Source organism: Nansenia antarctica (assembly GCF_963989245.1).
Source record: "Nansenia antarctica genome assembly, chromosome: 16".
In the NCBI taxonomy this organism is placed as follows: domain Eukaryota; kingdom Metazoa; phylum Chordata; class Actinopteri; order Argentiniformes; family Microstomatidae; genus Nansenia; species Nansenia antarctica.
In genome coordinates this window covers 28,245,006-28,260,005 of record NC_137686.1, presented here as the reverse complement: position 1 = coordinate 28,260,005, position 15,000 = coordinate 28,245,006, and the positions used below count along the sequence as shown (strand labels likewise).

At 49.1% G+C, this 15,000-nt stretch overlaps 2 protein-coding genes across 2 annotated transcripts in view; one reads left to right on the top strand and one right to left on the bottom strand.

Annotated features, from left to right (window-relative positions):
- Window positions 1-4,466, bottom strand: part of tbce (tubulin folding cofactor E) — a gene marked incomplete at both ends in the record, with an annotated part of 5,857 nt that extends 1,391 nt beyond the window's left edge. Inside the window, 9 exon segments of the mRNA XM_080547134.1 lie at window positions 314-369; window positions 371-397; window positions 824-926; window positions 1,353-1,452; window positions 2,689-2,774; window positions 2,987-3,063; window positions 3,719-3,818; window positions 4,106-4,190; window positions 4,352-4,466. Of these exon segments, the coding sequence (XP_080403260.1) occupies window positions 314-369; window positions 371-397; window positions 824-926; window positions 1,353-1,452; window positions 2,689-2,774; window positions 2,987-3,063; window positions 3,719-3,818; window positions 4,106-4,190; window positions 4,352-4,466 (749 nt within the window).
- Window positions 4,467-5,806: 1,340 nt separating this feature from the next.
- On the top strand, window positions 5,807-12,151 carry btbd3a (BTB (POZ) domain containing 3a; the record flags this gene model as incomplete). Its single annotated transcript, XM_080546764.1, is given in 10 exon segments — window positions 5,807-5,853; window positions 7,446-7,777; window positions 8,305-8,398; window positions 9,163-9,172; window positions 9,175-9,211; window positions 9,213-9,278; window positions 9,459-9,660; window positions 10,109-10,310; window positions 11,519-11,751; window positions 11,753-12,151. Coding segments are annotated over 9 exon segments (1,440 nt in total). The 5' UTR covers window positions 5,807-5,853; window positions 7,446-7,580.
- Window positions 12,152-15,000: the final 2,849 nt, after the last annotated feature.

Genomic DNA, 15,000 nt, shown 5'->3' with positions numbered 1-15,000 from the left:
AGGGGAGGACAGGGAGGACAGGGGAAGACATGGGAGGACAGGGGAGGACAGGGGAGGCTGGTGAGGACAGGGGAGGACAGGGGAGGACAGGGGAGGACAGGGGAGGACATGGAGGACAGGGGAGGACAGGGGAGGACAGGGGAGGACAGGGGAGGACAGGGGAGGACAGGGGAGGACAGGGGAGGACATGGGAGGACAGGGGAGGACATGGGAGGACATGGGAGGACAGGGGAGGACATGGGAGGATGGTGAGGACAGGGGAGGACAGGTTCGGGTTAGGACCGAAGCAGAAAGGTGAAAGGTGAAAGGTCACCTCTGTAGTTCGGTGATGTCGTTCTCTGAGACGTAGAGCTCCTCCAGACGCGGCCACCAGAGGGGCGCAGGCGCAGTGGAGCAGCTAGAGGAGAGCACAGCCCAGAGGACACCTTTATCTACACGGCACGTTTATTAAGATGTATAATATTTACATTTACATTACAATCTGATGCATCATGGATTAGACTTTCTCCTGGCACACACACGACACCTGACTACCTTAATAAACACAATAGAAAAGAGTGTAATGCTGTGTACCTGAGGCCAGTGAGGTGGTGTGGGGGGGGGGGGGGGGGGAGGGGGGTGTAGAGGGGTAGTAGTGTCGTACCTGAGGCCAGGTGAGGTGGTGTGTGTGTGTGTGTGTGTGTGTGTGTGTGTAGTAGTAGTGTCGTACCTGAGGCCAGGTCAGGTGGTGTGTGTGTGTGTGTGTGTGTAGTAGTGTCGTACCTGAGGCCAGGTCAGGTGGTGTGTGTGTGTGTGTGTGTGTGTGTGTGTAGTAGTGTCGTACCTGAGGCCAGGTCAGGGCACAGTTGGTGAGAGAGAGAACTCTGAGACAGGAGAAGGCCTGGGGGCGCGACACGGGGTCAGAGGTCACGCGCAGTCTGTTGTGGCTGGAGAGAGTCAGACAGACAGACAGACAGACAGGCAGGCAGGCAGACAGACAGGCAGACAGACAGGCAGGCAGGCAGACAGGCAGGCAGACAGGCAGGCAGACAGACAGACAGTTTTTCAGGCAATTTCCAAATGGCAGAAAGTATGTTCATCACGCACACACACGCACTCGCACACACCCACGCACACACACCCACACCCCCCCCCCACCCACACACACCCCACCCTCACACCCCCCCCCCACACCCACACACCCACACACCCACACCCCCCCCCACACCCACACACCCACACACACACACCCACCCACACACCCACACCCCCCCTCACACCCACGCACACACACCCACCCCCCCACCAACCCGCCCCCCCCACAAACACCCCCCCCCCACCCCCCCACACCCACACCCGCCCCCCCCACACACCTGAGCTGCAGCTCAGCCAGCTGGTCCATCTGCAGGGTGATGTCGGCCACATCCTCCCAGCGGCTCAGCAGGCTGCAGGCCAGGTCCAGAGACCTCACGTCTGACCCCCCCGCTCAGGACCTCAACACACGTCTGAACACTCAGGACCTCAACACACTGGGACTAACTACCTCAACACACTGGGACTAACTACCTCAACACACTGGGACCAACTACCTCAACACACTGGGACTAACTACCTCAACACACTGGGACCAACTACCTCAACACACTGGGACTAACTACCTCAACACACTGGGACTAACTACCTCAACACACTGGGACTAACTACCTCAACACACTGGGACTAACTACCTCAACACACTGGGACTAACTACCTCAACACACTGGGACTAACTACCTCAACACACTGGGACTAACTACCTCAACACACTGGGACTAACTACCTCAACACACGCTGGGGACCTGATGTATGTTTTTATTATGCTCATAATCATTTACTGATGTTTTCAATCCGTTCTCTTTCTTTTTTCAACTGTATTGCTGATGTCTTAGTTGTTTTTGTTTTTCTGTCCTTTTGCGCTGTGATGGACAGCACTTTGAGCTGCATTCTTATGTATGAAAGGAGGTATATACAGGAATCTGGAGGTTAATTCCAATACCTTTCTAAGACTTTTTAAAGACCATGTCAATATTTTTTCCAGACCTCACCGCCACTTCGAGCTGTAACCGTTGACATCAGTGACACCTTTAACTTAACAGCTTTAGTTTGCAATAGACTACTAGACCACTATCATACAACAGAATTTCCGGTTCATCTTTGTTTTTTAATAAAACTAATCAAATCAAATTTACTAAAAGTTTTTAGGACTCAAACTCTTTGGACAGTCTAATTCAGAAAAATACCTACAAAATTCAAGACCTCATAAAATCGTGATAAGACTTTTTAATACTTATTAAGGGTCTTGATTTTCCCAAAATGTATTTATCAACTTTTAATACTTTTCAAGACACCGCGGATACCCTGTATATAAATAAAGCTTATTATTATTATTATTATTATTATTATAGAAATCAAGTGCTTTTTTTTTGTATGTTACAATGTTATCTCCATTGGCTCCATCTTGCTGGTGGACCTGCATAAAGAAATCATCATGACGACTGCCAATGGCCCCAGGCCTGAGCTAGATTACTCTTCCTGCTGCGACTGGTGACTAGACGATTCACTTGCTTAGTCAAATGTATCGATTGTAAGTCGCTTTGGAATAAGGCGTCTGCTAAATGACAAGAATGACAAAAAAAAAGACAATCCCGTCCAGCAGCTCCAGAAGGATACGGGGCGTGGTGGCTCTGATCTGGCCCTCCGGCCCGGGGAGGGACACCTCACACGCCTTCAGGGACACCTCCGTCAGGTTCTCCACCCTGGGGGGGCCACACACACACACACACACACACACACAACACTCAGACCTGGTCAAGAAGAAGAAGAGGAAGAAGAAGAAGAACTAACAGACCTGTCCGTCCCTCCCTCCCTCCCTCCCATCCCTCCCATCCCTCCCTCCCTCCCTCCCTCCCTCCTCCCCTCCCTCCCTCCCTCCCTCCTCCCCTCCCTCCCTCCCTCCCTCCCTCCTCACTTCTGTTTTTCTGAGACGCCCTCGAAGCCGACCATCTCGACGGTCCTGGTGGACCAGGTGACCTCCTCCTCCAGCACCTGAGAATCATAATAATAATAACAATAATAACAACAACAATAATAACAATAACAATATTAATAATAACAATAATAATAACAATATTAATAAAAACAATAATAATAATAATAACAATATTAATAATAACAACAATATTAATAATAACAATAATAATAATAACAATAATCGTAATAATAATCATCATAATAAGACAGAGAGTTCCAGAATGTTAGGAGACAGAGAGTTCCAGAATGTTAGGAGACAGACAGACAGACAGAGTTCCAGAATGTTAGGAGACAGACAGACAGAGAGTTCCAGAATGTTAGGAGACACAATCAAGGACCCCAATTGAAATAAGCCAGTGGCTTTCTTGGGTTTTTATCCTGTTAGTTGACCTTGTATGTAATATGTACTTTCATGTACATACTTCTGCAAATCTTCTAATAAAGTTTTCAATCAATCAATCAAAACAGACAGAGAGTTCCAGAATGTTAGGAGACAGACAGAGAGTTCCAGAATGTTAGGAGACAGACAGACAGAGAGTTCCAGAATGTTAGGAGACAGACAGACAGACAGACAGAGAGTTCCAGAATGTTAGGAGACAGACAGACAGAGAGTTCCAGAACGTTAGGAGACAGACAGACAGAGAGTTCCAGAGGTGAAGGAGGAGGTCACCTGCTGCACGTCCGTCTCGTAGCGGCGCCTCAGCGCAGACAGGTAGTCCACCCCGAAGCTGGCCTTCCCAGGCCGCAGGAACGAGCCCCCCTGGGGGTGTCTGGGGGGGGGGAGAGAGAGAGACAGGTGTGGGGGGGGGAGAGAGGAGAGAGACAGGTGTGGGGGGGGAGAGAGACAGGTGTGGGGGGGGAGAGAGGAGAGAGACAGGTGTGGGGGGGGGGGGGGGAGAGAGACAGGTGTTGATTTCCCCTATACTACTAACAAATCACCAGATGATCTGATACAGGATAGGTGGAAAGAACATCATGGGTCTTTCTGACCCAGATTCAAACGTGCTGAAACAGCGGGCCTGTTGTTGTTGTTGTTGTTGTTGTTGTTGTTGTTTACCTGCAGGTGAAGTAGCGGACCCCCTCATGGCTGCCGTCGTGCTTGCCTCTCTCTGGGTTGTCCCACTCCACACCCAGCCACAGGCCTGAAGAACACAGCACACGCTTAGAACACAGCACACGCTTAGAACACAGAACACGCTTAGAACACAAGACACGCTTAGAACACAGCACACCCTCCACCTCCACCTCCCCCTCCACCTTAACCACCCCCCCCCCCTGGTTCTGGGTGTAGTAGTCCATGTACCTGCAGTTGGTGGTACGGTACCGACGTACATCACAGTGGCTCTCTCCCCGTCGCTGGCTGCCACCCGCCGGCCCACCGCGTCACACGGCAGCTCGGTCTGGTCCTGGAGCTTCATCTGGAAAACCTTTATCTGTAACGTCACGTCTAGTCAGGTCTAATTAGGTCTGGTTAGGCCTAGTCAGGTCTAGTCAGGTCTAGTTAGGCCTAGTCAGGTCTAGTTAGGTCTGGTTAGGCCTAGTCAGGTCTGGTTAGGCCTAGTCAGGTCTAGTCAGGTCTGGTTAGGTCTAGTTAGGCCTAGTCAGGTCTAGTCAGGTCTGGTTAGCATGGAGAGCAAAGTTAAATGGGGAAATAAACGAAAATGTTCTATCCATGGACCATCAGAACACTGAACAATAGACATAAGACATGTTCATAAATGTTTATCTTCAGGGGAAAAGTGCAATAGAAATGTGCAATAACTCTATTCTAAGTGCCTATTTATACATTTATATGTTTACAGTATTATTATAGTATTATAACGCCACTGACCTCATGTCTTTTAGCTTGCTTTTATAGCACTTTCGCTTTTTAATTGTAATATTTGTGATATGTTATATGTGTATATGTTTGTGAATATGTGAATATGTTTTTGCACCTTCAGAAGAACCACTACACTTCATTGAATAGACAACTGTACAAGGACAATAAACGTTATTAAGATAGAATAGACTAAGATAGAAGTCTATTATGATCTATTCTAAAAGATGCCGGGTGGCTAACCTGAAAGCTAAAAACATTGCGATGTCATCAGCCCAGACCTGTCACAGCGAGTCTTGTTATACTAACTGACTAACTAACTAAATACACGTGTTTACATGCCTCTGTCAGAACATCACAATGAGAGATGAGAGATGGATAATAACTGACCTGTTTCAGAGGAGAGTTCTCCTGTTGTGTTGCAGCAGAACACTGTCCTGAGAAACGCCTTCAGCTACGGAGCGTCACGAGGTCCAAGTGATGGGCGCAGGGTTGCCAGATGGGGCGGGTTCCCGCCGAATGGGCTACTTTTGATCACACTGACTGGGCCGATTGGGCTGGATAAATGAAATGTCAAAATGTCAAAATGCGTTAAGTTAAAACACACACACACCCTAGTAACTAGCCTACATACAATGCAGATTTTTATTTTTTATATTTTACAAACATAATTTATTTTTATTTTTTAGAGGTTATTAGTCTGTGGTTAGGCTGGATTTGTCAATCCCATCTGGCAACCCTAGACGAGCGTACTCGTTTCACGCGTAACTGCCTCAGCTACGGCGAGTCAAGAGGTCCAAGTTGACGGGCGTTACTCGTTTCACGCGTTCTGCCCCCTGCTGGAATGGAACGGAATGGAAAAAAATCTCACTGTTCGTGATTGTAAACAAAAGCTCGCTAGCTGGTTTCCCAGGGAGCTCCTCTCCTCTCAGCTAAATAAGCTTTCAAGCGGTGGTTCTGACGTCACCAAAGTTAAATAACCACGGGTAAGGTCTTATTTACTTACTTAATGTCACATTGTCACGACGAATGTAAAAGCGCTTTGTTTAAGGTCTGCTTCCTGCCTTTCTCATCTGGCTAACGTTAGCTGATAGCTAGCTGGCTGACACACACACACACACACACACACACACACACACACACACACACACACACACACACGTACACACACACACACACACACACACACACACACACACGTAACACACACGTACACACACACACACACACACACACACACACACACACACACACACACACACACACACACACACACACACACACACATCTGACCTTATCTGTGCTTAGTTGAGGCTGTTGATCGTCCTTCATATCGTGCATATTTTTGCATGAAATATAATACACCCGACATTAGTTAAGAGTAGCTCATTGGCTACTTGTAGGTGGTTGCTGCTATTATTCTTATTCAAAGTCATTTATTATGGTGATTTGTATGGTTCCTCCTGGGGCCCATTCCACTAGGTCGATTATCTTCTAAGCCTCGATAATGTTAGCTTGCGTTCGGTTCCATCAATGTGGCTCAAATAATTCGCTGCTTGGTTGAGCTCCTTCTGAGTCAGATATAATTAGCCTGGTCGCGACCAGGCTAAAACACAGGCTATAGTCATCTGTGCGTCAAAAAAGGCTCACAGGCGGAAACTAAACCCCGAACGACAGTTCCTCATGTGTCTTTTAGGAAATATTAGTTCCCGACTTCACACGAGATAGATAGATTAGATAGTTTGACTGTGTGATAGATAGATAATTTGATAATTTGAAAGTGGTGATCGATCGATAGATAACTAGATATTTTGAAAGTGTGATAGAGTGTGATGATCGATAGATCAATAAAGAAAAGAGTGTAAAAAAGGTGTAAAAAAGAGTGTAAAAAAGGTAATTGTCTCAACTTGCATTGCTGTTATCACAGCGGTCTGGTTGGCGCAGTGGTTAAGGCAGCCGGTTGGAGTTCCAAAGGTTGCGTGTTCGAGACTTGACTAAGTGATTCTTTTTTTTTTTTTTTTACATTTAACCGAAGATTTCATGCAAAGGCTTCAAACACCATTGTAATCGTGTCAGGTTCTTGTAAATTAGCCTGCACCATAATTTTATAGCCTACATACTTTTTTAGATGAGATTTTAGATTAGATTCAGACAACGAAATGCAGTAAAAAAGTGTGTCCGAAGAGGGATTTGAACCACCGATATAAAATGATGAATAAATCCTAATGGTAGCGGTCGATACCACTAGGCCATTGTGGCGATATGACGGTTTGTAGCCTGCTGCTGATATCAGCACAGTAAAGTAAATATTCATTTATTAAAATATGAACATATAACAATAACTGGGGCTAGTATGACCTACGCATTTAATCGGTCAGCAATTTCTTGCCAAACCATTTCCCTCGCCTTGTTAATTGCGGCAGTATTGCACTATTTTACATCTTATTTTTCCGTCTTCATAAAAATCAATAATTCGGAATGCTGCGCAAATGTAGTACCCCTGCAGAGTGGACCAACAACCACAAATGTCTCTTATCTGTTATCTGGCCACCCCCCTAACCCTCCTGTGTCAATACAGAGAAATACCGAAAGAAAAAAAAGGAATAAAGTCACACAGGCGGATTTCTCCTCCACCAGCCTCCGTCACTTCCCTCCGCGGTCACTCCGGGCCATGAGACCGTCGCCTTGACAACCAGGAGTGTGGAGTGTGAAGATGGCCGCAGAGCTCTTTCCCACCAAGAAGGTGGTTCCTGCTGAGTCCTCCTCCTCCTCCTCCTCCACCACCTCCTCCACCTCCTCCTCCTCCTCCACCACCACAGTCCAACAGTACCAGCAGCAGAACGTCTACAACAACAACAACAACGCACGGAGTTGCAACTGGCAGGGCCTGTACCCCACCATCAGAGAGAGGTGGGAGGGGGGACATGGGAGGGGATGTGTTTAGGCCTGTCTGTGTGTATAGGGATGGTAGAGGCCATAGGGTGGGGGGGGGGGGGGGGGGGGGGGGGGGGGGGTAATAATGCATTTTGATACCATTCCTCATTCCATCCATGACAATGAGCCCCGGTCCTCCCGATTTCTACCTCCACCAGCCTCCCCTGACGTAGACTTGAATAGATTGGGGGGTGGCGGTAGTGGCTCAGGAGGTAGAGACCGTCGTCTAATGATCGCAAGGTACAGCGGTTTCTGAACCCCCCGACTGGCCACGTGTCGAGGGTGTCCTTGAGCAAGACACTGAACTCCTAATTGCTCCAGGGCCGACCCCCCTGTCGCCTAGAGCATAAAACACCCAAATCCCAACAATTGACTGACAGGTTGACTGGCAGCCATGGCAATATACACTATTATTATTCTATTGTTATTATTGTTGTTGTTGTTGTTGTTGTTGATGTTTAGACGTCTCACGCGTCTCCTCATCCTCATGTTTTCCTCCACAGGAACTCCGTCATGTTCAACAACGAGCAGATGGCCGTGCACGTTCACTTTGTCGTGGGGCCGCCAGGAGGGACGCAGAGGGTCCCCGGCCACAAGGTGAGTCCCTGGAGCCCCCTGGCCCTGGCAGAGGGTCCCCGGCCACAAGGTGAGCTCCCAGCTCGGCGGTTCAAACCCCGCTGGCTCGAGCTGAGGCACTGAACCCCTAACTGCTCCGGGGGGGGGGGGGTCTCCTTCTGTGGCTCTGACCCCTGACCTCTGACCTCTGACCCCTGGCCTAGAGCATAAACACTGTACTCTGTGCAGTGACGACAGTTGAACCTCCTTCTTCTTCTCCTTCTCCTTCTCCTTCTCCTCCTTCTCCTCTTCCTCCCTCTCCTCCTCCTCCCTCCTCCCCCTCCCCCTCCTCCTCCTCCTCCCCCTCCCCCTCCTCCTCCTCCTCCTCGCCTCCCCCTCCTCCCTCCCCTCCTCCTCCTCTCCTCCCCCTCCTCCTCCTCCCCTCCCCTCCTCCTCCTCCCCCTCCCCTCCTCCTCCTCCTCCCCCTCCCCCTCCTCCTCCTCCCCCTCCCCTCCTCCTCCTTCCCCTCCTCCTCCTCCTCCTCCCTCTCCACCTCCTCCTCACCTCCTCCCTCTCCACCTCCTCCTCCTCCTCCCTCCTCCTCCTCACCTCTCCACCTCCTCTCCTCCTCCCCTCCTCCTCCTCTCCCTCTCCTCCTCCTCCTCCCTCTCCACCTCCTCCTCCTCCTCCTCCTCCCTCTCCACCTCCTCCTCCCTCTCCTCCTCCTCCTCCTCCTCCTCCTCCCTCTCCACCTCCTCCTCCTCCTCCTCCTCCTCCCTCTCCTCCTCCTCCTCCTCCTCCCTCAGTACGTCCTAGCGGTGGCAGCTCAGTGTTCCATGCCATGTTCTACGGGAGCTGCCGAGGACACGGAGGAGATCCGCATCCCCGACGTGGAGCCGCCCTCCTTCCTGGCCATGTTCAAGTACGTACCGTACCTCACGTCCTGTTCTGAGTCTGCATCACTTCCTGTTTTGAGTCTGCATTACATCACTTCCTGTCTGAGTCACACACTCTCTCTCACACACTCTCTCTCTCTAAACCCCCCCCCCCCCCTCCACACACACACTCTCTCTCTCTAACCCCCCCCCTCCCCCCCTCCCAGGTACATCTACTGTGATGAGATCGACCTGTGCGCTGACACAGTGCTCGCCACGCTCTACGCAGCCAAGAAGTACATCGTGCCTCACCTGGCGCGCGCCTGCGTCAACTTCCTGGAGACCAGCCTGAGCGCCAAGAACGCCTGCGTGCTGCTGTCCCAGAGCTGCCTGTTCGAGGAGCCCGACCTCACGCAGCGCTGCTGGGAGGTAGCCTAGCCTAGCTTAGCATAACCTGTGTGTTCCAATATGGCCCGTTAGCATAGCTTAGCTTAGCATAATATGTTCTCTGTTCTTCCGCCGTTAGCATAGCTGACAGTTGGCTGATGTGTTCTCTGTGGCCGTTAGCATAGCTTAGCCGAGCCTATGTGTTCTCTATGGCTGTTAGCATAGGTTAGCTGAGCCTATGTGTTCTCTATGGCTGTTAGCATAGCATAGCTGAGCCTATGTGTTCTCTATGGCCGTAGCCTAGTTTTTACTCTCTTTTATTATATTATGTTCAGTCAATGTCCTTGGATGTTTTCAAAATGATAATAATAATGAATATGATTATAACTTAAGCCATACAGTTTAATTATATTGATACAATGGCTACTAATATATAATAAATAATATTAATAATAATAACACTTTGAATCAACTTTATTCACCCCCTCAGGTGATCGACGCCCAGGCGGAGCTGGCTCTGCGGTCCGAGGGCTTCTGCGACATCGACGCCCAGACCCTGGAGAGCATCCTCCGCCGCGAGACGCTGAACGCCAAGGAGATGGTGGTGTTCGAGGCGGCGCTGAGCTGGGCCGAGGCTGAGTGCCAGCGCAGAGACCTGACCCCCACCATCGAGAACAAACGCCTGGTTTTAGGTACTAAGCTTATGCTAAGCTAATTATTCTATTTAAAAAACTGCCAAAGAGTTCCGTAACTAGAGTGCTTTAATAATAATAATAATAATAATAATAATAATACATTAGACTTATATAGCGCTTTTCTAGACACTCAAAGACGCTTTACAAACGAAAAGATCGAGTAGTAATAATAAAAAGAAACAAAAGGTAAATAGAAGAAAGTATAGGGGTCTGATTAAGGTAGTGCTGGGGACACATGGGGAGGGGAGGGGGAGAGGGTTAACTGGTGAAGGCGAGCTTGAAGAGGTGGGTTTTGAGGGCCTGTTGAAATGTTGGGAGGGTGTTGGCCTGTCTGATGTGGTTGGGGAGGGCGTTATGTGGTATTTAGCCTATGGAGTGCGTTCGTGAAATTCGCTCTGTGAGCGCCGGAGCGCACACAGGGTTCGACGTCATAAAGGGACCGAGTGATTTGATTGGACAAGAGGGCATTCCGTGAGTGCTGATTACATTTCCAGAGCGAATTTACGAACGCAGCCTTTATTTGAATCACCAACTGCCAAACAGTTCAGTGCAGAGTGTTTTCATGTGGTGTTTACCCAGCAACAACACTCTGATTGGCTACGAAACGAAGCATCATAATTGATGCATTTTCTGGTGAATAAAAGTCAACCGTGGCGACTTCATTCACCCTGAGATAAAGGAGGTTTCATTGAGCTGTTTCACATCACTGACGTTGTTATTGAAGTGTAATAAAGCTATAATAAAGCGCTATAATTGAAACTCTCCCTCCCTCCCCTTCCCTCTCTACCTCTCTCCCCTTCTCTCTCTCTCTCCCTCCCCCTCTCTCTCCCTCCCCCTCTCCCTCCCTCCCCCTCTCCCTCTCTGTCTCTCTCTCTCCCTTCCCTCCCTTCTCTACCTCTCCCCTCCCTCCCTCCCTTCCCTCTCTACCTCTCTCCCTCCCTCCCCTTCTCTCTCTCTCCCTCCCCCTCTCTCTCCCTCCCCCTCTCCCTCCCTCCCCCTCTCTGTCTCTCTCTCTCCCTTCCCTCCCTTCTCTACCTCTCCCCTCCCCTCCCTCCCTCCCCCTCCTTCCCTCCCTCCCTCCCCCTCTCTACCCCCCTCTCTCCTCCCCTCTCCCTCCCTCCCTCCCTTCCCTTCCCTCTCCCTCCCCCTCCCCTCTCCCCTCCCTCCCTCTCCCCCCCTCCTCCTCCCCCCTCCCTCCCCCAAAGGCAAAGCCATCTACCTGATCCGCGTCCCGGCCATGGCGCTGGACGACTTCGCCAACGGCGCGGCCCAGTCGGGCGTCCTGACCCTGAACGAGACCAACGACATCTTCCTGTGGTACACGGCGGCCAAGAAGCCCGACCTGCTGTTCGCCAGCCAGCCCCGCCAGGGCCTGTCGCCGCAGCGGTGCCACCGCTTCCAGTCCTGCGCCTACCGCAGCAACCAGTGGCGCTACCGGGGGCCGGTGCGACAGCATCCAGTTCGCGACGGACAAGCGGGTGTTCATCGCCGGCTTCGGCCTCTACGGGTCGAGCTGCGGCTCGGCGGAGTACAGCGCCAAGATCGAGCTGAAGCGGCAGGGTGCGGCGCCGATGGCGACCAGCCTGATCAAGTACTTCTCGGACGGGTCGAGCAGCACGTTCGCGGTGCGCTTCGAGTACCCGGTGCAGATCGAGCCGGATACGTTCTACACCGCCAGCGTGGTGCTGGACGGTAACGAGCTGAGCTACTTCGGCCAGGAGGGCGTGACGGAGGTGCAGTGCGGGAAGGTCACCTTCCAGTTCCAGTGTTCCTCCGACAGCACCAACGGGACCGGCGTGCAGGGGGGGCAGATACCCGAACTCATCTTCTACGCCTGAGGGGGACGGGGGGGGGGGGGTAGGGGGCTCTCTCTCTCCTCCCCTCTCTCTACCCTCCCTCCCTCTCCTCCCTCTCTCTACCCTCCCTCTCCCTTTACCTCTCCACCCTCTCCCTTTACCTCCCTCTCTACCCTCCCTCCCTCTCCCCTCCCTTTACCTCCCTCTCTACTCTCTACCTCTCCCCCCCCTCCCTCTCTACCTCCCTCTCCCTTTACCTCCCTCTCTACCCCCTCCCTCTCTACCTCTCCCCTCCCTTTACCTCCCTCTCTACTCTCTACCTCTCCCCTCTCTGCCTCCCTCTCCACCCCTCCCTCTACCTCTCCACCCCTCCCTCTCTACCTCTCCACCCCCCTCTCTCTCTCAACAAGGGGTAGTTCCTCAAACTTCACTGCCATGTTAGATTTACAAACGCTAACTGATTTAAAAACCACACAGAAGAAGAAGAAGAAGATATAAACGCTGTTCTCTCTCAGGGTGTTCAGAAATACCTTCTCTAAAGCTAACGAGCACCTGAGAGAGGACAGAGGTTTATTTCAGTGGGTATGTGGTCAGCTTAGCATTCAATGTCTTGCCTTAAAAAAAAGTCAGTATTTACATTTAGGACTAAAAGTACCTAATTATTTACATAGAAGTTAAGTCAATTTCTATGATTTATATTTTTTTGGGACGTGAGTTAACTTGAGTTGCAGTGACCAAATATGTTTTTTTTAAATTTCCTGTTACTGTAGAATGAAGGACCTTGTGTTGTTGAGGTGTTTATTTCACTAGGGTTGGTTTAACACAGGGTTGCCATGACACACACTTCCTCACAATCAACGGCGACCAGATTATTGACGTGTCATGGTGGTGTGTGTTTGGTTTTGTACTGTACTTTCAGGTTATACATTCCCAGCGAGGTTGGGGCCATTTTGATTTCAATTCAGTCAATTCCAAGTAGTGAAAAATGCCACCGCTCATCCGTGATCAGACTTAGCTGAGGTGCTGGAACTGAAGAGTGTCAGTAGAGTGCAGGAGGATCACACCATCCGCACACTCAAACACTGCAAAAAAACATTGTTTATTGCGAGCTACGTTTTTTTGAGTGTGTGGATGCTGTTATTTTTTACACAATTCAGTCAATTCCAAAGTGAAAAAACCTCAGAAAACAATTGATGTATAAAGCTTCTTTTTTTCTTTTAGTTTATTGAGAACATTGAAAGTTAATGCCCTGTTTGCGGTCATTAAATGCCCTCATTTCAACTTACCTCCTGAATTAACTTAATTGAAATTCACCTGACCCCAACCCTGGTCCATGACAGACTATGAAACTCTGAGAACTTGAATACTGCAGATTTCAACCTGTGCTGAAAACTCATACCTTTATGTTGGTGCGTAAAATAGAAGCTATTTAGGGTATAATCAAATATTTTTGGAATTTGTAACTTGATGATAAAAAGTTTATCAAGTTACCATGGTGCAATTTCTTAAGATATTTTTATTCTAACGTTTACTAACGTAGTCTTTTCTTTAGTGCTTTATTCTGTGGTTTATGATGACCCTGCACTCTGTAATCCTTAATCACTCTTTTACAGATTTTCAATCTGAGATTAAACTAAGAATCAGACTAAACTAAACCAGCAATGTAACACGAGCTGATTCTGAAGTGTGCTTATTATTATTATTATTATTATTATAACAAGTGTCACAATGTAAATATCTCTGTGGATGTAGCACACATACAGTTGTACTCATGTTGTGTGTTGTTAACTACACACAGTACTGAGACACGGGAAGCCTTACTATGTTACCTTTAGACAAACCAGGGGCCGGTTGCATAAACATAGATTAAGACTGGGTCTATCTTTATTCAAGTGAGATCTAAGTCTAAAGCCCAATGCACACAGCGTGCGATTTTGTCGCACCGTGAATTCGATTCCATTGTTTTGAGACAATTCACACTTCGGTGGTGTGAATTGAGAATCGAATGTTGTCGTGCGACAAAATCACACGCCGTGTGCATTGGCCTTAAGACTGGGTCTATCTTTATTAAAGTGAGATCTAAGTCTAAGACTGGGTCTGTCTTTATTAAAGTGAGATCTAAGTCTAAGACTGGGTCTGTCTTTATTAAAGTGAGATCTAAGACTGGGTCTATCTTTATTAAAGTGAGATCTAAGTCTAAGACTGGGTCTATCTTTATTAAAGTCAGGTCTAAGTCTAAGACTGGGTCTATCTTTATTAAAGTGAGATCTAAGTCTAAGACTGGGTCTATCTTTATTAAAGTCAGATCTAAGTCTAAGACTGAGTCTATCTTTATTAAAGTGAGATCTAAGTCTAAGACTGGGTCTGTCTTTATTAAAGTCAGGTCTAAGTCTAAGACTGGGTCTATCTTTATTAAAGTCAGATCTAAGTCTAAGACTGGGTCTATCTTTATTAAAGTCAGATCTAAGTCTAAGACTGGGTCTATCTTTATTAAAGTCAGATCTAAGTCTAAGACTGGGTCTATCTTTATGCAATTGGCCCAACCATGGAGGATAGAAATCGGAGGACGGGCTCATCGTAAACGCACAGCACGGAATAGGGAACGTCGTCAAGCACGTTGGGTTCCATCCCAGGCGTTACACTGAGCCCCGTCCTCCGATTATCCACCTCCCCCAGCCTCCCCCGGTCCTGTTAGAAACACTACATACACTCTGTTAACGGAGGAGGAGGAGGAGGCTGTTACGGGACCTCTGTCTGTTCTCTGAGACAGAACCTGAAAGAAGGTTGCCGTGGTGATGGGAGTGTGACAGTGTGTGCCAATGGACCTATGAATGTGTCGTGTGGTTGCATAATGCGAAAATAAATCATTACAACTAACCCGCTTGTGTGTG